General features: G+C 54.2%; 1 protein-coding gene across 1 annotated transcript; it reads left to right on the top strand.

Annotated features, from left to right (window-relative positions):
* The first annotated feature begins 615 nt into the window (after positions 1–615).
* On the top strand, positions 616–8,959 carry Lhx5 (LIM homeobox 5). Its single transcript, XM_050159059.1, has 5 exons — positions 616–788; positions 2,659–2,882; positions 3,459–3,736; positions 4,393–4,558; positions 7,864–8,959. Exons 1-5 carry the CDS (start codon positions 616–618, stop codon positions 8,229–8,231), a joined length of 1,209 nt encoding a protein of 402 aa, XP_050015016.1. The 3' UTR covers positions 8,232–8,959.
* Positions 8,960–14,758: the final 5,799 nt, after the last annotated feature.

Genomic DNA, 14,758 nt, shown 5'->3' with positions numbered 1-14,758 from the left:
AAACTAGAAGGCAAATACTTACTTAGCCTCGGAACCAGGTACTAGCAAATACTCGGCAATACTGATGTCTTGTTTTTTTTGCTCTGTCCTGACCGCAACGCTGTAGCCAATTTAGATATGCTATAAATTTAAGAGGTTGCTATGGCCACAGCGCGCCCATTGGCCGCCCGGCACCCTACGTGCCGCACCACGTCACCAAATCTGAATAAGGATGCGCGAATTAGGCGGCGGCCAGACAAAGATGAGGATCCGGACCGCTTGAAAGTGGGGGAAAGTGCCGGCGCCTCCGCCAACCGGGAAAGCCGCTCGCCAGCGCCGAAGCCAGCGGCCGCCTAGGACAACAGCTCTAGGCTGAAGCGAGCGCCCGGGCGCGACCCGTGACATGAAACTGTGACCGCCGCCGCCCTCCATACCACTCTGGGCAGTGCAGCTCCAGGCCGGAGAGCGTCGGAGGACTTGAACCCGCGAAGTCTTAGTTGATCCGTACCGGACTCGCCCCTGCCGAGGTCTCAAGACCAGGGAGACTGAAAGCCACCGCAGCCGGGACCGGGAGGCCCTAAGGGCCCAGGGGTCCCAAGGAGACGAGGCGGCCCGAGCCGCCCGGGGAGCGCGGCTATGATGGTGCACTGTGCCGGCTGTGAGCGGCCGATCCTCGACCGCTTTCTGCTGAACGTGCTGGACCGCGCGTGGCATATTAAATGTGTTCAATGCTGCGAGTGCAAAACCAACCTCTCGGAGAAGTGCTTCTCCCGAGAGGGCAAGCTGTACTGTAAAAACGACTTCTTCAGGTAAGAGGCCCCGCCGCGCCCTGCTGCCTGCCACCGGCTGGCCGGAGCTCCACCAGGGCACCTCGGGAATTAGGAGACCAGGAGACCCACCCCAGCTTAGAGGGGAGGCAGATAGACCTCTGCCCTCTTCACGCCCTGTCGTGGGCTCCTCGTGAGAAGCTAAGGCGAGAAAAGAGAACGCTGCTTAGCTGCCTCACCTTGGGTTTACCAGACAGCAGAGAGCGGCCAGATGGCAGGGGCAACTTGCTCTCGGCCCTTTCCCCACACCCGAGTCCCCGGGACAGAAGCTTCAGGACGCACATTCCCAGATCCCAAAGGTGCTCCAGGAGTTCTGAGCAGTGGGGGCTTTTGGTCCCAATAGTAACCCTGAGCCCAGAGGGTAATCTGACGACGAACAGAAACTTCCCAGTTCCAAAGGGCCCAGGCAGGAAGGGCTCTTCTAGAGATGAGGGACCGAGGACCTTCCCTTGCCCCCCACCCCCACCCCGATCCATTTTCTCCCTAGTTGGAAAGGTACTGAAGAAATGGAGGCTGAGAATCAGCAGGTCTGTTCTGCGATGTGTCAACCTCCCTTCCCAAATCCATAGCACACACAGTCCAGGACCCAGTGCCTCTGTGGGCCTCAGTTTCCCCAGATGGGAAATGCTAAGGAGCAGCCTTGAAACCTGTAGTGTTTTCGATGGTTGCTCTTTCTGCACCCTGACAGGCTTTGTAAGTCTGAATTCCAGGCACTGAGGGGGCGTGATTAGCTCACCAGAGGAGAAAGGCAGCCGCCTGCCCCAGTGGCTGGGCACTTGGGAATTTGAATAGGAGAAAATGTCAGCCGCGCCTTTACACGTGTAAACTCCCCGGCCCCGGAGGCCCTGGCGCCCCTAATGTGGCACGCTTACGAAGCACCTAATGATTTTTGATAAGGTGTATATAGCCAATTATGCTGCCGGATAAGGCCAAAAGTGACTTATGGTCTCTAATGCCCTCACTACATCAATGTCACCCAAATTCACTCTGTTTAGAGACATGGGTGTGAGAGGATGGGGGGTTCCCCCCAAGGTACTGAGCCCTCTTCTTACTCCCCACACAACCTCTACCCCTTCTTGTACTTATTGTGTGTGGGGGGGGGGTACTTTCTTCCACAGTCCAAGGAAGAAAGAAAGGAGATTGGTCAGAGGCAAGGGAAAGGGGGCTTTGGAATGATCCCAGGTCCCAGCTGAGGACTTAAGTGAAGCAAGCTTCTGTTCCTATTCTCCTGCCCTCCGCCGCCTGCCAGGGCCAGAGATGGGGGAGGAAGTTGTGTGTACAGAAACTGACTTCCTGTTTCCAGAACTTACTCCTCTGAGAGCCTCTTATCTCCAGCTCCTGCGGGGGGGGGGGGTGTCCAGCAGGTCTCGCAGGTAGCACCAGAAGCCAGAGGAAGGTTATGGCATTCATTTCTGCTTGGATCCTCCACCCTGCTGCTAGAGACAGACAGTAGTGGTCCTATCTGGGACATCCCCTTCCCAATCCAGAGGGCAAAGCTAAGAATGATGGAAACCTGGCCTACAGGTTTTAAATGCTTTATGGGCTCCTGAAACAGGTGGGGACCTGAAGGCAGGGAATGTATCTTGGGACACCCTGTCTCAAGGCTGCTCTCCCACCTCTTCTGGTCACAGCACCATGGACCTTGAATCAACACCCTAAAAGCAGGACGACCTGGCCCTAAACCAGCTCTGATTAGGGAGAGCAGAATTAGGCTTCCATCTGACAGATATGGACATGGAGGTAGCTGGGAAACCACAGCGGGCGGGAGGGAAGAGGTTAGTTAGCACTGAAGAGGATTTGGACACCAGGCCCACCTCCCCACCTCACAGTGACAGGCGCCTTGTATCCACAGGCGCTTTGGCACGAAGTGTGCTGGCTGTGCGCAAGGCATCTCTCCCAGTGACCTGGTGCGCAAGGCCCGGAGCAAAGTCTTCCACCTCAACTGTTTCACCTGCATGGTGTGTAACAAGCAGCTGTCCACCGGAGAGGAACTCTACGTGATCGACGAAAACAAGTTTGTGTGCAAGGACGACTACTTGAGCTCCTCCAGCCTCAAGGAAGGAAGCCTCAACTCAGGTATGGAGGCCTCTTTCCTTTCCCAGCATTCCTCCTGACGCAAACGGGCTCCAGCAACCAGCCCGGCACTCTCAACCGTCACCCCGCGCTTGCTCTGGGCTATGCTAAATTCAGCCCAGGATTCATCTTTTGGGGGCTGCTTCAGGGCTGGAGAGGCAGAGCCGATTCTACAGGAGAACCCTAAACCAGGCTCTTCTCCCGCCTTCCCCCAATTTAGAACTGGAAAAAAAAAAAACCCTTCAGTGTCTTTTGAGGTCCTGGTAAATTTTAGAAGGACCAGCAGGTTTACGCTATTTGGAAGAAGGCGAGACTGGGCGGGAGGAGGTGAGACGCTACAATGTGTCCCCACTCCCGAAGAAAAGGTTCTCCAGAGGGTGTGCCCCGCTTCCCCGGGAGCTTCCAAATTTGGGGGGCTCTGAGAAGACTCAAACCAAACCTAGTCTGGGGGGAGTGGGTGGACGCCGATTCCGGGGGAGGGGTGTGACTGCTTGGGGCAGAGAGGTCTTCAGAAACGGGTTTCTGAACTGGAGACAGATCGCGCTGATGCCACTGTCCCCCAATCCGTCCGCTCCGCAGTGTCATCCTGTACGGACCGCAGTTTGTCCCCGGACCTCCAGGACCCGTTACAGGACGACCCCAAAGAGACCGACAATTCGACCTCATCGGACAAGGAGACCGCTAACAACGAGAACGAGGAACAGAACTCCGGCACGAAGCGGCGGGGCCCGCGCACCACCATCAAAGCCAAGCAGCTGGAGACGCTCAAGGCGGCCTTCGCGGCCACGCCCAAGCCCACGCGCCACATCCGCGAACAGCTGGCACAGGAAACCGGCCTCAACATGAGGGTCATTCAGGTACGGCCGGCGGGCCAACCCTCCCAACCAGCAGGCGTGCTCGGGTTGGGCAGCCTAGCCTTTGAACCCTCGGAGCCTGGCGTAGGGGGAAGTCCATTACTGCGCCCTTTAGAAGAGAGGACTTTTGAGCTAAAAGACTGATACTGTCCCACTGTCCTGGCAATGTGATTTTTTTTTTTTTTTTGGACGAGATCTCCAGACCTCTCTGAATTTCATCCACCCTTTCACCCCACCCTGACCAGCTAATGACTTAAGCCTCTCCGGCCTCCAGGACCCCTTCCTCTCCAACATAGATAGGGGCGATGTCCTCGCGCTCTAGCGTTGGCAAAGCGACAATCGGGGGGCCTGGTTCCGCAGCCGCGGGCGAGGGCCTGAAGGGGTAGGAGGCTTTTATAAAGCCGTCAGGCCGCGGGCAAGCCGAGGGCCAGGAAGCTGGAGCCTTTATGAGTCACCCCACGGGTCCGCGAAATCCTTCACCCTTGGCTGGTTTGCCGAAGCCCCTCTCCGCCCCTCCTGGACTAATCCGTCCCAGCCCTCGCCTCGGGGGAGTCGTGGTATGCCCAAGGCGCTAGGACCCAGCAGGGCCAACCTCAGCAGGAGTGTGCTGGGGGGGGTCACTCCTGACCCCAAGCTCACTGCCCTTTCTTTCGCCTCAGGTATGGTTTCAGAACCGAAGGTCCAAAGAACGCCGCATGAAACAGCTGAGCGCTCTGGGCGCACGGAGACACGCCTTCTTCCGGAGTCCGCGGCGCATGCGTCCCCTGGGCGGCCGCTTGGACGAGTCTGAGATGTTGGGGTCCACCCCGTACACTTACTACGGAGGTAAGGGGCGCTCTGCAACTCGGCCCGGGCTCACAGCTCTTCTGGGCCTCCTAGCGTTTGGGGCCACAGTAGGGCAGTCTTTATTTTTTCCCACCCACGCCGGATATACACAAAGCCTTTCCTAGACAGACTCATTAGCATAGGCTACTCACCCACAGGTAACTCCTGAACAGGAACACCCACACAGGACACTTGAACTCACATACACACCCGCTCGCAATGAGACCTCAGTGAAACAACCAGACGTAAGGTCCACACAGGTGTGGTCCACTACGCTCAGGAGAGTCCTACAAACACACTTACACACACTTCCTCGGTCATACTGGGGCAGCACCCGAAAACGCCAAGTACCTTTCGCCGCCCACTTGGCCTTACTTCCATTAACCACTGCCGGTAGCCTGGTGAACTTAGGGAAGGCTGGAACTCCTTACCAGTTTGAGGCAGGGGAGAAGGGTTCTGCCTTCTCGAAACTGACTTCAAAGGTAGCAAGCAATTCTGCTCTGTTAGAGACACCCTGGATTCCGCGCGCTGAAGACTCAAACGCCTGTATGGATCTAGGGTCCACTCGGGTTCAAGTAAAAGGGTTGGTCTAGAATGGGGCAGGGGGAGGTGATGCTCCGATCATCTCCGGGCCCATCTTTGGGTCTAGGGAGAACGACCCGTTGGTTTGCACAAACGACGACGTTCCTGACGTCGTTAATAAACTCAAGCCTGCTTGCTCAGATCCTTTCTTCTCTTGCTCCCCAGGACTAGTGTCCTATCCCAGCACCCCATCTTCCTCCCAGCTCCTCCAGCCTGGCCTGCTCCCTGGGGGAAGTGAGGGGCTGCAAGCCTGCCCCGTTTGCTCTCCTCCGTGCAGAGAATTCACTGGTCTGAATTCCCGAGCCTTTCCGATCTGTGGAGTCACCGAGAGTCTCACTGAGTTATTACTGGTCTGCTAGGGTCTCCAAACCCAGCTGGTGAGGCTAGCAGTGGATTCGGGGACAATGCCCAGGGTGGAAAGGCGATGGAAGCCCTACAACCCCGTAGAAAGAGGACCCCTGACCGGAATTCCACGTGCGGAAGCCTGGGAAGTTTATCTGCAGACTAGGCCGAGGTTCCTGGAAATTGCTGGGGGGGAGGGGGGAGGAGAGTGAACCAGTGATTTTAACATGGTAGCGGGGATCCAGGTTGGGGGAGCCGGAACTGTACGGTGATGGGCGTGTCCTAGGACGTCTAATCTTTCCGCCTAGCTTGTCCTCCGCACAAAAAAATCTCAACCCGAAGCCCGGAGATAGTGGGGGCGGTACCCGCCTGGAAGCCTCTGCCGCAACCTGAGTAATTAATCAAGATTTTCAGGGGGACCAGCCCACTCCTAACTCATCCTGCCAACCCCTCTCTCTGAAAGCCTGCGAGACAAGGTGGGGGACAGAACACCAGAACCCCTTTTTTTCTCCGAAAACGGGACGGGGGACTCCTCAGCCCCCAGCCCAGCAGCCCCGCCTAATCCGCACTGGGAGATGCCGGTGGCGGCGGCCGGTAGCGGGCGAGAAAGGGGCCGGGTGACGGGGCCCGCGGCTCCCCGTGGGAGCTCGGACAAAGCCCCAGCTGCGGCTTTTGTGCCCTTTTCAGACAGCGTTTGTTCCAATTACCTCCGGCCCGGCCGCCATATGGGCGGAGGCGGCGCGCACGGCTCCAGGGCCGCGGCCTTCCCTGCTTAGCGCGATCCCTTTCCGTTCCTTTGAGTGCCCCCAAATTCGTATCTCTCAACCTCCCAAACTTTCGAGCAGAATGGAATTGAGATTTTTCAAAAAGTAATTGGCGGCCGTTTTAGCTGTTACCTAAACTGCCTCCACTCCAAGCAGGTCTCCAGGCAACCCCACCCCCATCCCCGATTTGGATAGATTTCAGATTTCGGTAAAGGAAAAAAAAAGTGGGTGACCTGGACATCCAGAACTCGACTGTACAATCGGACCATGGGACTGAACAAGGGGAGTGGAGTTCCAAAGAAACCCTGGCCTCGGAGAGGCCGGTTTTCCCCGCTGTTGCTGTTCAAAGCGGGTACTGTCCCCCCAATAGGCTTAAGGCACACTCCTTTTGTCGTGGTCCTGCACCCCAATCCAGGAGGGGGCGATCTGGAGTGGGGATAATAGTATTAGCAGAAGCAATTTCTTGTGGCGGTTTGAGCTCCTGACCCTTGAGTCCTGAATCCCTGAATTTGTGGGAAGAATGTTCGTTTATTTGTGCCAACTCTTCCAAAGGTCTTTGTCCCCAAATACTTCAAAATAACCTGGGCGTCTAGAAAGCTCCTCTGGTTAGAGAGTGGAGACCCGAGGCACCCTCGCCCCCCAGGAATCCGCAAGTGGTCCTGAACTGGGGTCCCCTCTCCGGAGTCGCTGAGCTTGGCTTTCTCCGGTCCGGTCTCCACTGGGAGGAGAGCAGACGCCAAGGCTGCCCCTGGCTCTGCGCCCTGCTCGCCCCGGGTCAAGGCCCCCTGCCCGCCGCCTTTTTGAGCTTTGGCAGCTGACCTGGTCCCGCTTCTCCCTCTGGGGCCGCGTTCCGGGTCGGAACCCCTTTGGTGTTTAGAGCTGCGGCAGCCACTTTGTTCCCGCGTTCCTCTCCAAGTCTTGCAGCCGAGTCTAAGGCGATTCCTGGTCTCATTTTCTTGGGCTCATCCGTACCCTCACCACGGCTTGCTTATTGTTTGTTTTTGTTTGTTTTTCTGACTCTCTCTTCCTGTCCTTGCGCTCTCTCTTACTTCAGTGGAATTGGCTGTTGGGGTGCGGTGGCACGTCCGGGGCTGCCGGTCGTTGTCTCCATGTTCATCCCTCCATCTCTCACTAAGTCTTCCCTTGGCTCCGCACCTCTGACCCCTGCAGGCTCTCTCCCATCTCCGCGTGTTTGGAAACCTGCTATTCCCTCCCTCACTGCCCATGTCCCTCATTGCTCCCCGTCCTTGTAAGTTCTAGTCCCTCGGCCGGCCTTTGCGTATTTCTCTCTGCCTCTTCTCCAGCCTTACTCCTGGCCCTCCTCGGCCTTCCGTCCTTGCGTATTTCTCTCTGCCTCTTCTCCAGCCTTACTCCTGGCCCTCCTCGGCCTTCCGTCCCCAGGGTCTCAGGCTTCCTCCCGGAGCCTCTGAGGGCCTCCTTAGGTCTAACCTAGGGCCAGTGGCATGCTTTCCTGCGCCTTCTGCATATTTGTATCCACAGGCCTATCCATGTGCCATGGCCTTCGCGCCCTCGGGTCACCTCTCCCAGGTCCCTGAATCCCTGTCGGTCTTAGCAGTTTGTCCTCACGCCACGTCTTATCCTTTGTCCCTCCCGCAGACTACCAAAGCGACTACTACACCCCAGGAGGCAATTACGACTTCTTCGCTCACGGCCCGCCATCGCAGGCTCAGTCCCCGGCCGACTCAAGCTTCCTGGCAGCGTCGGGACCCGGCTCGACGCCGCTGGGCGCGCTGGAACCGCCACTGGCCGGGCCGCACGGTGCGGACAACCCCAGGTTCACCGACATGATCTCGCACCCGGACACGCCTAGCCCGGAGCCTGGTCTGCCCGGAGCGCTGCACCCGATGCCGGGAGAGGTGTTCAGCGACGGGCCCAGCCCGCCCTTCCCCATGAGCGGCACCAGCGGCTACAGCGGACCCCTGTCGCACCCCAACCCCGAGCTCAACGAGGCGGCCGTCTGGTAAGGCCAAGGGGCCGGGCCGCCCTCTGTCATCGAGCCCTGAACGCTTCCTGGGTCACTCTCAAGAGTCCTCTTTTGGATTCGCACCCACCCGGCAACTCGCATCTCCACCCTTCAGAGCTTCGGCGCGCGACTGCGCAATTTCTTGGGACCAAAGTCAATATTCTGGAGGGTCGAGATTCCAAGCACACCTTAGACGCCCGCGGGACCCCCCCCCTCCTCCCGCCCACATCACCTCTTTGAACTAAGAGGGGATTGGGACCAAGGAGAGGAGACCGTGGCGCAGCCCCTCCCTGCAAGCCGAGGCCATTGTGAAATCTTATTTCTCACTCTTTCTCTTAAAAAAAAAAAAGGTAATAAAGAGAGAGGTTGAAAGGGAGAGGGGAGAGAAAGAAGAGGAAAGCCTCAGCCGGAGAAGAAAAATAGACAACCGCTGGTGAATGGTGGCTTTGCGGGAAGACAAATCCACATGCGAGTTGGCGCCCCCTGGTGGCGAATCTTGAGGCTCAAGGTCAGTTTGTCTAGGAAACTGTGCGGTCAGGACTGGGCCAGCCTGGGCCCAACTCTCCCGCTCCTCCATACTTTGAGCCTGAGGGCTGGGCAGGATTCGAACCCTCCGACCCCTGCTCTGTCCCTGAGCCGGGCGCCAAGTCGCTGGGCGTTTGCCCAGGGATCACTCTCCCTGCCCGGGGCCTGGAGGCTGGGCCATCAGGACAAACTATACTTTTTTGGAAGTCGGACGCTCCTAGTTTCCTTATTTTGTATAAAGAAGAAACAAATAAAGTATGTTTTTGTGTTTACTGTTTATTTATTGTACTCTAGTTATCTGGGTCTGGACATTTTTATATTTTTAAGAGGAGGGTGGGGCAGAGTGGGGAAGGGGAGTCAGAAAGAGGTTTACCAAAAAAGCACACAAAAAAACCCACAAAAAAATAACAAAAAGTCAACTTTTTTTAAAAAAGAAAGATTAATAAAAAAATCTTTTCTCCCTCAGCTCTGTGTGGTCTTTTTTTTTTTTAATCTAGTATCTTGAGAGTCAGGGTAGGTGTCCCAACATTACATCTTGACAGGTATAAGGTCCCAGTCCCCATGCACCAGGGCAGTGAGAACCCTTTCATAGAGGTCACCTAAGACCATCAGAAAACACAGATATTTACTTTAGGATTCATAACTATACCAAAATTACAGTTAGGAAGTAGCAACAAATGTTGTGATTGGAGTCCCCGCAACATGAGGAAGATCGCAACTTTAGGACGGTTGAGAACCATGGCTCTAGGGGCATTAGTTTGGGTTTTGGTTCCTTTTCTTTTAATGATTTGTTTATTTTTATTTTATGTGACTGATGTTTCGTGTGCACGTATGTCGTCTGTGTGAGGGTGTCGGATCCCCTGTGACAGAAATTACAGACAGTTGTGAGCCGCCATATGGGTGCTGGGAACTGAACCTGGGTCCTCTGGAAGAGCAGTCAGTGCTCCTAATTGCTGAGCCCCTGGTGGTTTCTTTTTTAATTTTGTTCTTGTGTGTGTGCCATGATGTGTGTGCAGAGGTCAGAGGACAACATGTTGGGAGTCAGCTGTCTCCTTCCACCGTGTGGGTCCCTACGCTAGAACTCTGGCAGCAAGCAGCTCTACCAGCCGAGCCTTCCCGCTGGCCCCACTTTGTGCCTTTCTATGGTGGAGGGTGTTCTCTCCTGCTTTGATGTAGTCACAAGCCCGTCTAGCACGTAGTAGGCCTTCGGGATGACTGCGGAATGAACACGCTGGAGTACACCTCTAGTCCCAATGTTCGCAAAGCTAAAGCAGGAGGCGTAGGTTCTAGGCCAGCCTGCGCTGCGTAGTGAGACCTTAGAGAGGGAGGGGGTAGGGTGGGATTCTAGTTTCACCCCCATTTATATTGAATATGATCCCAGGCGGCTGTAAACAGCAGAAAAGGGTACAGTTTATGGCATACAGCAGCAGGCACAGTTGTCTGTGAAGCTGTTATGAAGGGCCGTGGGGAGTGGCCTGTGATTCTCCAAGTCTCCCGAAGCACCTCCTGTCTTCAGGAAAAAAAAAAAAAAAAAAAAGACTAGCTAGAAAGAGCTGGCTAGGACTTTTGTTGTTATTTTGTTTGGGGGTACAGAGTCTTGCTATATAACCCAGGCTAGCCTCGAACCTGTGGCAAGACCTCCCTAGCACAGAGATTACAGGCATGCCCCACTCCAGTTGATGTGTGTGGTGCTGGGGATCGAACCCATGACTTCATGCATCTGCCCACTGACTGCATATCAAGCCCCTGAATATGACTTAGGAGGCCTGAGGCCACACCTCAAAACAAGCACCTCACTCCTTTCTACCTCCGTTTCCCAACTTGAAAAAGTTGGTGTCAGAGAGACTGCTTCTTTCGGTCCCTTCCAACTTGGGTCTGACAGAAAGACCAGAAAGACAGAAACATTATGAAAATGAATGGCCATGCCCTGCCTTTGGGTCCCTTGTCCTTCAAGCTCAGATGAGGGAGTTGTCCCGTTTTAACACTGGTGAGGTGGGGGTGGGGGCGGATGGGCAATGGGCGGAATGAGCCACTTGAAATGGGCACAATGACAGGAACCTGTTCGGTTGTCCTTGTGGTCATCGAAGTTTCCTGCAAGACGGCCGGCTTTCTCTCCCCTTTGCCCTACAGCACTCGGGTCTTCATTAGAGCTAGCTGTTCACTGTGGAGAATTTAGAGAGTTCAGATCAACAAAAGGCAGAAAAACCCCATTACCCAGAATGCCAGGCACTGTGGTGAGCTGGGCCTGCATGTTCTCTCAGCCTTTTTCCTTTTTCTTTTGAAACCCAGGGCTGTGTCCTGCGAATAGCCATGGAGCCACGGGCTGGCTCAGAACATCCTCCAGGTTCATGAATACATGCTAGACCAATGGTTCTCAACCTGTGGGCCATGACCCCTTGGAGGTCCCATATCAAATATCTATATTACGATTCATAACAGTAGCAAAATTACAGTTATGAAGTAGCAATGAAAATATTACGGCTGGGGGTCACCACAGCATGAGGAACTGTGTTAAAGGGTCGCAGCGTTGGAAGTTTGAGAACCACTGCTCTAGACAGAGCCACATTTAGTCTCTACTTCCTTGGCCAGATAAACATCGTAGTTTTTGTGTGGGTTTTTGTTGTTTGGATTTTAAACAAACCTATCAGCGCTTGCCTAGTTCCTGCTGGTTCGCCAGCACTGGAATACACAGAATAAACACCCTCACAGCAACTTCTCGGCAAGGGTCCTAGAAGGTGTTGTTTGTCCCATCAGGATGCTGACAGAGGTCGAGGGACTTGCCCAAGGTCACACAGCTGGGGGGTGGCCGGGGTGGGGGAGGTGGGGGGGTGGACACGACCTCAGTCCACACAGGTGTCAGGTTCTCTTTCTGTTCCTCCAGGGTGTCCTGGCTGTGGTAAAATCCAGAGCACTATGCTGGGGTGGCGTTAAAATAGCAGCCCCATCTCTGGGTTTTGTGAAGAGGCCTGTTTAGAATGGTCCTGGAAGCTGGGGTGGGGAGGGTTCGCTCCTTGCTTCTCTGAAGACAAGCTGTGACCGCAGCTGGGGACAGGGAAAGGGAGAAAAAAGAAGAAAGAATGTAGGAGGTAGGGAAGTGGTTGTGAGGAGAAGAGGGACAGGAGAGGAAAGAGGAGGGGACTCGAGGGGAGAGAGTGGGGCTCCTGTTGCTCAGGTACCCCAGCCACCAGTCCATATGGGAAGCACGGAGTTCTGTCTGTGGGGACAGCAGAGCTCACATTGGGACCACCCTCCTGTGACAGATACACACATGTGCAAACACAGTACAGACATGTATGGGCCACACAGAGTCACACTTTCCCTTGCAAACACAAGGACACCAACAGAAGCTTCATGCAGACAAGTGTTCAAGAGAACTCATGCCAGCCCCTTCAGAAGATACATGCTCCTGGAGGCACATGTGTGGTGAGACATGGAGACACATGCTCCTGGAGACACATGTGTGTGTGGTAGGACATGGAGACACGTGCATGCATATACACACCCATGGCATGTGGCCATTCACACACATACATGAAGTGTCTAATCCATGTGGACATACACACTTCGTCCTTGTACATGAGTGCACAGATCCAAGGGGAGGGGACAGCTGAATAATACAGTGACCCATCAAAATCTCAAAGGGGCTTCAGAAGCCTACCCAATGAGGGGGCTCTGGATCCCCGAAGTCACTGTGCCTCCATTTGCTCTACTGTGAAATGGACTCAGGGTGATTTCATCCAAGAAGTGTGATGGAGATTGAAGAGACAGATTCAGGGGATTTGTTCTTGTGTTTTTACCCCATTCCCAACACTCACACAACAAGTACACCCCTACCCACACGTGTGCCCATATACACATACACAAGTACACACACACACACACCCCACCACCACCAACAACAACAACATGGACAACTTAAAAAGAAAGGTTCTTGGAAAAGGCTTATTTGGCCCAAACCACCCCAACTCTTATGAGTTCATTTTAGCTTCCCAGATGCCTTCAGGGTCCAGAAACTCCACCCTCATCTGCCCCAAAATAGTGTCCTGTAGGTGCTGGCGGAGATCCAGGGACACCTGGTGGAGCAAAGTCTGTGAATGGCTGGGTTGTGGGGGGAGGGTGTTGGGGAAGGCCATTTGTCTCCTAGAACCCACGACTGATTTCTTGAAGTAGAACCAGAAGACACCTGCTAAAAATGTACATGTCTTGGTCCCCAGCACCCATAGCCAAAGGCCTCACATTCATCAAGTTCCCCCCAGGTCCCTAGGAATCCCCAGACTTACTGGACTACAGTGTAATATTGTTCCAACTAGCCCCATACCGCGTGTCATCCCCAGATGCTAGTCTCCTTCCAGATGGGCGCCACCACTCCCATTCTGCAGGAAGAGGCCCAGATCCAGCAGGCGCATGAAGACCCTGAAGCCACACAACTGAGAGAGGCCAGAGTCAGCTCAGTCGAGGGCTTGAGCCTTGAGAGTCTGTGTTGTCTCTGAGCCCAGAATGGGGCCCAGAACAAGCTACCGAGAGACCACATTGCAGGGTGTATAGATGGAGGATGGATGGATGGATGGATGGATGGATGGATGGATGGATGGATCGATGGGTGGGTAGATGGATAGATGCATGGACAGACAGAAGGACGGTGGGATTGACGGACGGATGGAAGGATGGATGGATGGATGGATGGATGGATGGATGGATGAGTGGATGACGGAGAAAGACAAATGGGCAGAGGGATGAGTGGATGGGTGAAAAAATGCAGACGGAAGGACAGACAGACAGATGGATGGTCTATGGATGAGTGAACAGTAGAAGGAGAGATGAATGGATGAATGAATGATTGATGGATGCTGATAAATAGATGGACAGACAAAATTCAGCAGCAATAAAAGGGACTCTCAGCTGGGCACGGTGGCACAAACATATAATCTCAGCTACTTGCACACAGTTGCGGCTAATTGGGAAGCCGAGACTGGAAGATTGCAGGTTCAAGGCCAGCCTGTTCACGATTCTGTTTCAAACACTAAAACAAACAAACAACACTCCTGGCAAGTAGCTAAGTACAGACTACTTGCTCAGCCCACACAGGGCTCTGGGTTCCAGGCCCAAAGGGTGGGTGGGGTGGGGTAGATTCTCGAAAGAGCCTTTGCCGGTAGAAAGGCGACTGGAGTTTGTTTAAAGTCAGCCCCCTCCACGGTTCAGCACAAGTAACCAAAGGGACAAAAGCAGAGCACGGGGCATCACCAAGGGCCAAAGGACACAAGGACAATCCCTTCTCAACCCACCCCATTCATTTCTCCCTCTTACCACTTACCCTTTGCCCTTTTCATCCCACTGAGGTCTGTCAACATTCTGCTGCCTCTTCGGCACCTGAATTCAAAAATCAAGTTAAAGGGGCTGGAGAGACGGCTCAGGTTAAGAGTACTGGCTGCTCTTCCAGAGGATCTGGGTTCGGTTCCCAGGACCCACATGGAGTTTCACAACCATCAGTAACTCCGGCAGCAGGGGATCTGATGCCCTCTTCTGACCTCTGTTGGCAACTGTGCTCACAGGGCACACACACACACACACACACACACACACACACAGAGAGAGAGAGAGAGAGAGAGAGAGAGAGAGAGAGAGAGGCAGAGAAAAATAAAAACAGAAATTAATCTTTAATGAGAATTTCAAAAGTGGTGTAAGAATTTAATCCCAGCACTCAGTAGGCAGAAGCAGGCAAATCTTTGTAAGTTTGAGGCCAATCTGGTCTACAGAGTGAGTTCCAGGACAGCCAGGGCTACACAGGGAAACTCTGTTTCAAAACAAACAGACAGACAAAACAAACAAAAAAACAACCACCACAAAGAATTTTAAAAATACCTATAGGTAAGAAGGTGGACTAAGCTCTGGCTATGTCCCCAGCTTTGGAAAAAGAAGACATCACTTGTCCCCCGGTGACCTTAGAAACATGTGGACCCTGGAGAGTTAAACTCTGACCAAAGCTGGACATTGTTAGGCAATGTG

The sequence above is a fragment of the Alexandromys fortis genome, unplaced genomic scaffold (genome assembly GCF_014885135.2).
Source record: "Alexandromys fortis isolate MF-2015 unplaced genomic scaffold, M_Fortis_MF-2015_v1.1 scaffold_90, whole genome shotgun sequence".
Taxonomy (NCBI): domain Eukaryota; kingdom Metazoa; phylum Chordata; class Mammalia; order Rodentia; family Cricetidae; genus Alexandromys; species Alexandromys fortis.
The sequence above is the reverse complement of the archived record's forward strand: the minus strand, read 5'-3'. Positions and strand labels throughout refer to the sequence as shown.